Source organism: Pituophis catenifer, unplaced genomic scaffold (genome assembly GCF_029215685.1).
Source record: "Pituophis catenifer annectens isolate HBS135680 unplaced genomic scaffold, rPitCat1.0.hap2 SCAF_4, whole genome shotgun sequence".
NCBI classification, from domain to species: Eukaryota; Metazoa; Chordata; class Lepidosauria; order Squamata; family Colubridae; genus Pituophis; species Pituophis catenifer.
In genome coordinates, this window is record NW_027256884.1 from 94578396 (window position 1) to 94588065 (window position 9670).

The 9670-nt window shown below is 38.2% G+C and overlaps 1 protein-coding gene across 1 annotated transcript; it reads right to left on the reverse strand.

The window, feature by feature from the left end:
* Positions 1 to 2358: 2358 nt before the first annotated feature.
* On the reverse strand, positions 2359 to 9105 carry CUNH3orf38 (chromosome unknown C3orf38 homolog). Its single transcript, XM_070943747.1, has 3 exons — positions 8967 to 9105; positions 6633 to 6853; positions 2359 to 3614 (listed from the first exon to the last, which is right to left on the reverse strand). The coding sequence occupies exons 1-3, from the start codon at positions 9103 to 9105 to the stop codon at positions 3027 to 3029; spliced, it is 948 nt and encodes a 315-aa protein (XP_070799848.1). The 3' UTR covers positions 2359 to 3026.
* Between the last annotated feature and the right edge of the window lie 565 nt (positions 9106 to 9670).

Genomic DNA, 9670 nt, shown 5'->3' on the forward strand with positions numbered 1-9670 from the left:
AGATACTGTTCAATACCCTGTACTGCTCAACATACTTAAAAAGGCATTAACAAAAAGATGGGAGCAGTGATGGAACAGCAAAGATCTTCAAGGACTATCCCAAGATTCAGGAAGATCTTGATAAATTAGATCAATGGGGAGATTTCAGCAACATACACGTACCACAGTTGGTACTTCGGCACCTGGCAGGTGGTATGTGTACAATGGGTGGAAAAGCAGTTTAAAAAAAAAGTGCAAAAAACTTGTAGAGGGGGCATGAGTTGAAGTGGTGGCAGCACTGTACAGGCCTGTGGGAGAGTCAGCTGGAGCTGCGGTGCTCCTAGGGCTCTAAGCACTCAGGATTGCGCATGCATCTCCAGCTGATTGGTGCTTCCAGTAGCAGCATATAGGCTTGGGGAGCAGAGTCAGCTGGAGCTGCACCAAAACGGAGGGGTTGTGGAAGTGGAGAGGATATAAAAGGGCAGGGGGAGGGAGAGAAAAAAAGACAACGGGGAAAGAGAAGAGGATGGAGAGACGGAGGAGAGGCTTCTTTGAGACAAGCAGAGGGAGAAGGGGATAGAACAGTGCAAAGATTAATGTCAATTTCCCATTAATAGTGTGGTGAGTGTGCAGATGGTCCTCAACCTACGACCTCAATTGAGCCCAACATTTATGCCCAAAATTTGTTAAATGAGTTTTGTCCCATTTTATGACTTTTCTTGCCACATTAGTTAAGTGAATCACTGCAGTTGTTAAATTGGTAACACGGTTGTTAAGTGAATCTGGTTTCCCCGTTGACTTTGCTTGTCAGAAGATTGCAAAAGGGGATCACATGACCCTGAAACACTGCAACCATAAATATGAATCAGTTGCCAAGCATCTGAATATAAATCATGTGGTACAATCTGTGAAATGGTGTAGAGGTTAGGATCCAGATTCATCCACCCTCATGTTCACCAGGTGATTTGGGACAGATACTCTGTCCAGCCTACACCAGAGTTGCTGGAAGGGAAAATAAAAGAATGTATGTGCAATGTCTGTATCTTCCTACAATATGATACAACAGTGATGCAGCTGCAAAAAAAAAAAAAAAAAAAAAAATACAAATACAAATATAACCATAGGCTTATTGATATAAGTACGGTATCAAGATTAAGATATATCATTGGTCTGTTGGTGTTGATGACTAGAGTACTGAGTATTTCTGGGCATATATTAATAAAGACATTGACAAATTGGAAAATACCCAGAAGGCAACAAACAATATAGTTAAATTATAGGGAAATAGATTTGTATTGGATATTAGACACACTTTTGTAATAGTAATAATTGGAAGGTGGTAGACTTTAACTGGAAATATTTAAACAAGATGTGGATATGTATCTGACAAAGATAATGTGGGAATAGATTCCTGAACCAGACATGAAACTGGATTAGATAATATTCAAGGAGTTTTCCAACTCTTACATTGTGATTTTGATTTAAAATGAAATGATAAAAATAAGTCAGTACAAGCCAGTGGTGGGTTGCTCCCAGTTCAGTCCAGTTCTTGCGAACTGGTAGTAATGGTGGCGGGAGGCTCCTCCCACCCATCCGGATGTCATCATGAACAATCTGCGCATGTGCAGAGGTTTCTGCACATGCGCTCTCTCTCTCTCGTTGCGAACCAGTAGCGGAGGTATGTAGAACCCACCCCTGGTACAAGCTCGTAAAAAGGATCCAAATTAAAAAGGAGCAAGAGTGGTAAAATACAACTTTGTTTCCCGCAGTAAAATTTTTTAACTGGATACAGATACATCTACCAGATTTTAAACCAAAGTATTGTTAAAAACAACTGTCTCATATTAAAAAAAACCTATTTACTAACAGTAGGCTATTGTTTAGAAATAATCCTCATATATGTATATATGATTGTAGATAATTGCAGAAATGTTTTTAAATACCTGTGTTCAAAAATACAAAGTCTCTATTTGTAATGACACATATATCTTTTAAATCTTTATCACTCAGGAAACCCCAAAACAAAATAAAATGTTACTTTACATTCTATAACACCACATATCTGATTTTTACTTTTAAGGACTCATGAACAAATTTTTCAAAACCTGTTAGCTATCTTTATGCTGTTCACTGTTGATTTTTCCACAATAATCTGAAGTAGTAAGAATATTGCCTTTTTATAATTAGTCTAAAGATTGAATTTTTTATTAGGAACAATAAAAAGTAGTATAAATGAAATAAACTAGATGTAATAACTGCCACAAATTAAGAGCTTTTTTTTTATAATTTCACAATTGTCCTGTATTTTTAAAAGTGGGTTTGTTATAGGTAAATAGCTACATGAATAAGGGTTGTACATAACAAAGGATGAGACAAATAACAAATTTCAAAGCATTTTATGGAGGAAAGTAATATTGTTTCATAAATTCCCCATGAAAACCTTCTATTAAATTTAGCACTACTCTAACCTTTTCACGCATATACTGATTTAAGTAACAATCATTTTAATAATGTTTTATAATGTCTTAACAGAAAATTCTATCAAAAATATAAAATGCTTTGTTTTGTACAACCTTGAGATTAAACTGTGAAAGGTTATTTAACTAAGACTTAAAATTAAGTCTTTGGCAAAAGAATCTCTTGCAAACTTAACAGATTCATCACACTTCTGTATTCTTCTACCCCAAAGGGGAAAAAAGGGAAGCTACAAGCAGTCAAGATGACAATATTACATTTCCAATGCTTTATGCTTCTCATTTATACTTGATTCTTTCTGGCTATTCACTCCCACCCATCTCTATATCAGTACTTTGCAGCATTTAGAAAATAATCTGCCAAAGTAACTTTTCAAATTGTAAATTTGGGGGAAGAATCAAGCTAACAATTACCAGCAGCAAATCTCTATGATCAGTAGTCAAGATTATCTCGTCGAAAAGCATGAATAAAAAAAAAAAAGCAAATAAATTACTGAATGCTTTGAATATGCTCTCCTGCTGTATTTTCCAAGGCCCACATACTTTTCTCCCTCGTTTTGCGAAACAGAACAGTCAGTATTTTTGAGGCTCAATTAAGGCAAGTTCCTTGGACACATAAAATTCCTGCAGTTCTTCTTGCTCGTATTTTATGCGTGGTCTTTCTATATGGGTCCCAGGCTCTATGGCATTCTGGCCAACAATCTTTAGATTGACAAACTTGATTTTCCATGTATTCTCCCTAAATGGGCAGCGGATGAGGCCAAAGATTTGTTCAAAGACTCCCAAACAACAAGTACTTCTATGAACCGTGCCAGCTACTGCTACCACAACTAATCCATATCGTGAAACTGTACACTTCAGGCCACCTGCATTCAAGTTGGGATTCAGGAAGAGGTATTCTTCTTTCACTAATGACAGCAAGCGAAGGCTCACCAATTCTGCACCTGAGTACTCTTCCATGTTTTGTTCAGAGGTGTTGTAACAAAATTTTAGAGTTACATCTCCCCAAAAATGTTGTGGTCCCCATTCTTGTTGTGGTTCTCCAATCAATGGGTTCTGAGAGTTTAGCATTCTAAAATACCACTGACAAAATTCTTCTGCCAGATCGTGACACTCTTTGTTGTCATCTTGATCTCCTTGTGTTCCTCCATCTTCTTGTTGCTGAAAAATAAGAAACATAAAGTAGAATAGAATAATCACTTTTACTTTATAAAATAACAAGAAATAATTAAAAAGATCCTAAAAATTCAGAGAAAGTGGAATGAAATGGTAACAGAAAACGGTCCTTACTTTTAGACAGTATTTATGAATGTACATGATTTATTTATGAACTACCTAAGGGCCTGAATAATAATTTATTTGGAGCCATTTTATAAAACAAATGGAGAATTTATGTTTCTTTTTATAATTTGTTTCTATGTTCCATTTAGAGTATGACGCACAGCAAATTATTTCATAAAACATTTCAAACATGTTTGTTTGGAAACAATTATCCTGGTCAGTGGGAAGTGGGAAGTGGGAAGGGTGTTCCATGAAGCAAAAGCCATAACAGAAAAGGCCTGCTGTCAAGGACCCACCAAATGAAGCTTGCCAGCTGATGGGAGCCACAACATAGCCTCTCTGGTGGATCTGGTAGGATAAGTAGATATAATTAGAGAGTGGAGGCCCCTCAAATAACGTGATCGCATGTTATGTGTAGAGCTTCAAAGGTCAAAAACAGCACCTTGAATTGGACTCAGAAACAGACTAGTAACCAATGGAGCTCATGGAGCAGAAATGTAACTTGTCTTTTTCTGAAACAACACATAACTACCCATTGAAATATGTTTGATTAGTAGTAGCCTAACTACCAACCCGAGTGTCGAGTCCTACTGGAGCTCGCCCATTGGTAGTTAGGCTGTTGGCTTGAGCTCCAAGCTTGGCAATTTGGTTCTAAATGTTTCATCAATTCAAAACAGACTGACAATGTCTCCTTGAATGGTGACAAAACGTTTGCAACCAAATTGCCAAGCTTGGAGCAAAAACCAACAGCACAGGTACCCATTATAGATACTCTTCAGGAACAACACTATGTAAAGCACAGTACAGTAGTCCAACCAGGAGACGATTATGATATGAGTGAGTAAAGCTACTTGATCTAGGAATGGGAGCAACTGATGCACAATAAAGTTGAATAAAGGTTCTCCTAACCATGACTCACAGCTGCTGTAGTCATTGTAAGTCTAAGGGAACTCCCAGATCGCACACAGGGTTTGTGCGGGGCAGTGCAACATCATCCAGCACTAAATATGGTACAGTTTATAAATGGTGACCCCAAAACCCAAAGCCATTCAGACTTGCCAGGGTTCAGTTGAAGTCTGTTATTACCCATCAATATCATCACAGTTTCTAGGCAGCAGCAAATTGCCTAGTTTGCCAAAGGTAGAGATGTATAATTAGTTATTAGCATACTGATATCTCACCCCTTGGCAATAGATGAGCTCACCTAGCAGCACTCCACACAGTAAGGGCTGACAATGTGATGTCTTCCCCTGTCACTAACTAGAATTGCCCCTAAGAAAAGAGGCAAATGCACAATACCATGCCACCTATTCACAATTCTCTGAGTTGATCCAGAAGGATATCATGGTTGATGGTATTGAAAGCAGCCAGAAAATCAAGCAGAGTAAGAATGGATACAAAACTCATCCCGCTCATGCCAAAGATCATTCAAAAATGCAACCAATGCCATTTGCATCCTGTACCTGGGTCTGAATTATGATGGAAATGAATTGATAATCCAATTTATCTAGGGCAGTGTTTCTCAACCTTAGCCGTTTGAAATTGTGTGGACTTCAACTCCCAGAATTCCCCAGCCAACATAGCATAATATAGCTGGCTAGGGAATTCTGGAGGTTGAAGTCCACATATCTTCAAACTGTCAAGGTTGAGAAACACTGATCTAGGGCCTTCTGAAATTATTGCATAACCACCTTCTCAGTCACATTTTTAAGAAAGGGAAGGTTCAATACCGGATGAAAATTCTCCAATACAGTCAGGTCTAGCAAAGACTTGTTGAGAAGGGAAGAGGAAGAATCATGGTCTTTTTAAAGAGGTAATGGAGCAATCCCCTCAATCAAATGACCACTAGAACCCACTTCCACAACATTTTCCAGGCCCCTTAACCAGCCAACAGGGGCATGGATCTAAAGAGCTGGTGGCTGAGCTCAGAGTCTTAAAGGACTAGGTACACTTAATCAGCTCAATGGGCTCGAACAGTTCCCAGATAACCAGGAAAGGTTCCTGTCCAGGTATCTCTTCATACTTGCAACAAGGCCAGCATTCAATTCTCAGCACATTCGAGTAAATTTGTATAACAGATATTGTTATACAATTCTTCTGCATGAAGAGCAAAAAGAGCAGGATGGCTATCAGGGACACAATAAGGCTGGAGAAGTACTGATGCTTTACTGCTCTTACCACCACAAGGTAGGTTTTACTAGCAGCTCTAACCAGCGTCAAGTTCATCCCTATAGAATGCCAGTGACACTTTAGATGTCTCTTTCATTTCAATCACCCTAAGTCCTCCATGAACTACAGTGAATGCCAGGATCCACAAGACGTTAGAGGTTGCATTCCCACAATCAGATCAAGACATCAGTTGCCCTCTTATTCCAAGTGGTGGCTTCAGATGGATCATGCAGCAGAGCAGCAGGAACAACCCACAGATCCCTCTGAAACCCATCAACGTCCATCAATTGCCAGGCATAGACTAATCTAATGGATCTAACTTCCTTGCAGTGGATGGCAGTGTCAAGAGAATCCCATGGTAATCAGGGTGTGATATTACCATGACAAGGAGACACTAAAAGCTCTCCCAATTTCAGACCACATAGTCACTGCTCCAGATCCATGTGTGACCACTGTCCAATGTCAGGGTCTGGATATTGTTATGGCTGTCTTGGTGACTATGAACTCTTGGGTCACCTCAGACCCAACTCCCATGGAAGGTAGATTGAAGTCTCCCAAGACCTCTCTGACAACTAAGAGATGAAGTACTCCAGCAAAAAATAAAAAAGAAATCACAAATGTTCTTTGCAAATCCACTGAAGAGCATCTTAAGTGTATTATTGTTTCAATAGTTAAATATAATTGTAAAAATATTTTTTGGCATTTCCTAATATTATTTATGTACCTCACCTGTATATTAGGATTAGTATATGTTTGCTCTGAAGCACAGATTTTCAGCCCTTCACACCAGTACTCCTTTGCACGATAAACAAGCTGGTGTTTTTCAGAAGAAGGGGGCACTATAACTCCTTTTGTTGCCAAGTACTTGAAGATTATCTCTCGAAATACTTTTTTTCTTTTCAACAGTTCTTCAGCACTTTGACTGTACAGCAAGATGACATTTATGGCTTCTATAAACAAATTCAGAAATAGATATATTACCTAAAGTTAATTTTATTGCAAAAGAAAACTAGCAATTTGATTGTAAATCTAAAATTCTAAAAATATATTTCTGAATTATACATACGTAACATAAAGACGGAAGTTTTGCTGCTGAAGCTGCTCCAGGAATTTTATATTGGGGGAAGGTTAGCAAAAGACATATCACAGAAAAAGCCATTCTATAAATATCTGTTAAACATAATTATTAGTAATTGTGGATTAAAGAATCAACTTTCTGTGATTTTTGCTAAAAATGTTGAACTCTTTCACCCACTGACAAATTTTAAAAAACCTGTAATCAAATCTCATCATCCCTAATGAGAAAAGCAATATGTTACCCATGGCCTATGAAATGCCCCACTAGCAAAAGAACTGGTTAATAATGCAAGAAACAAAACCGCCATTCATAATCCATAATTCTGTAGCTCATTTTTTGCTCCGTCTAGAAAAACTCTTGACTGGATCTTTTGGAAACCACTTGCAATTAATGCATGAATATTGGATTAGATGGGCAATGATGTGACACAAATAAAGCAACTTCCTGTATTATGTTTTGTAATAAGACTTAATTAGAATTACACATTACTCTGAATCCTTATCAGTAATTTATACTTTTGATCCTTTATTGTTATAGAATATTATCATTTTCTCAAACTTCTAAAAACTGAAGTTTGCCTGTAGCAAGACAATCATATTTACTGTTTTGAACATTGGCCTATTTCTTCATTTGGTGTATTTTGAAATATAGACCAATAATACACATCATTAATGTGAGAAGAACATTTTAAGAAGCTTTATTCTGGCTGTAAAAATAGAATGGAAAGTGAATATTTCTGCTTAGCCTTGCAATCAGAAGAAAATTGAAAATTGGTGCATTTTTAATTATGCGCATAAGCATATTAAACAGAATTTATAAGGTTCTCAAAGATTGCAAGATCATGAACACCACTCACCATAAAATTGTTCAAATATTTTAATTATTACCTACAAGTTATAGGCAACTCTTAACATATACTGTAATGTGCTGTAGATGTGCTACTATTACTTATATGAAAGCTGTATGAAATCATCAGTCAAGTAACAATAGATCCAGCATAAAATGATTTTATCATAATGGTTTGCTCTATATCTGGGGCATATTATTTTCCTATTGATCTATAAGCATCTGTACAAAGAAATTGTTTTATATTGGAATAATACGCTAATTGTATCTGCTAATATATTTAATTAGTAAAATATTTTGTCAGAAGACTATAAGGAAAAACAGATTACAAACAAATGTACAGCTAATGTTTTTGTTGACGGTTTTTTCCCTCTGTACCAGGATGGGAAAACTACTGCAATTTAGTTGCAATAGTTCTCCATGTAAGTTTCTTGAAACAGCTTATTTTTTAAAAGGAAAAACCTGCCCTAGCAACATGATAAATTGTCTTTACATTCTTGAATTCCTATAATAATGCTTTTAACAACCCTTTTCACACTGAGAAGAACATTAAAAATGTTACTTTTAAAACATGTTTGAAAAAGATAGGGGCATTTTGGTACTGTAACCAAAACACAAAACTAGGGAAAGAGTGCTTCAAAAATACAGAGAAGCATAAGTATTTTTCCATAAATTACTCTGGCTAACCTTAACCATAACAGCCAGAAATTGGATAAATATTTGTTCCACATCATGTGCCATCTTTCTTCAAAAATGTTTAATGAAACTTGATTATCGTTGATAAATAGAAGTCACAGGGCCTGGTGTCAGTTTTCAAACTATTTTCAAACCAGGTTATCTGTTGACAGGCCAGTTCTATGGCAAAACACCTGTGCCTGGCCAGTAGGAGGGAGAGAAACCTCACGGCATGAATGCAGCTGAAGGATGTGTCGCAGGGCCAAAATACTTCTGGCACAGCTGAAGAAGAACTCCTTTACTTAGGAGGGGTGAGGAAAGGAATATCTCATTCTGGTAAGTGGTCACAAGGAAACACCAGGCTGGAATTAATGAACCTCAAACCAAGCAGTATTTTCCAGCGGAGGCCCCAAAAGCCTCCTTCAAACTTTAGGATACCGGGTCCTTCTAGCCTCTTAATATACCTTGCCGGTTGCTGGGCTGCACGAGGCGGCTGGTCACCGTGTCCGCTAGAGCCAGCAGGTCGTCGGTCTGGAGCAGTTCCAACAGCTCCCGGCAGCCGTCCCGCTCGCGCTCGGTCATCCCCGCCCCAGCCGAAGCCATATTGATGGCGTGGGGGGGGGGGGAGGAGGCGGCGCGTTGGTTCTTCGAGCGCGAGACGGGAAGCGCAGACCAGCAGCGCGTACCTGGAGCAGCTGCCTGAAACCTTGGCAACCGAGCGACGCAGGGCGGAACAACGCCACTTCCGCCTGTTATGTTTTACGACTCCTCCCGCCCCCCCCTCCCCCCGCCCCCAATCCTTCCGCGCTTTCGTAATTCGACAAATAAGATACGGAGAGCGCGGGTGAAAACTGTTCGGCTTGGAACAGAGGCGGGCTTTGTAGTTCCGTCGCTTGAATTGGAAGCTCTATTATTAATCTTCGTGGAGTTTTTTTTTTTAAATTAATTTAATTTAATTAATTTCAGTACTTCAACTATTCGGTAAGATATATGGTCCTTTGAATACCAGCTTTGGTTTTGCAAAACAAAACTTTATCTTGTGCTTTCCTGTTTTACAATTAGTTTTATTTTTTCGAATAAATGTATGTAGCTGTTTGTTGTAAGCTTTGTCTAGAAGTTTTGTTTTGGTACTAAAGTCCAAACAATATTAACCCACAAAACGTACGTG

Excerpts from the sequence above, each read along its gene's own strand:
- CUNH3orf38 (XM_070943747.1), bottom strand. The coding sequence starts at position 9,105 with ATGGCTTCGGCTGGGGCGGGGATGACCGAGCGCGAGCGGGACGGCTGC. Across the intron at positions 6,854-8,966 it reads GCAGCCCAGCAACCGGCAAG|AAGCCATAAATGTCATCTTG; the intron begins GTATATTAAGAG and ends ATTTGTTTATAG. Across the intron at positions 3,615-6,632 it reads ATACTAATCCTAATATACAG|CAACAAGAAGATGGAGGAAC; the intron begins GTGAGGTACATA and ends CTTATTTTTCAG.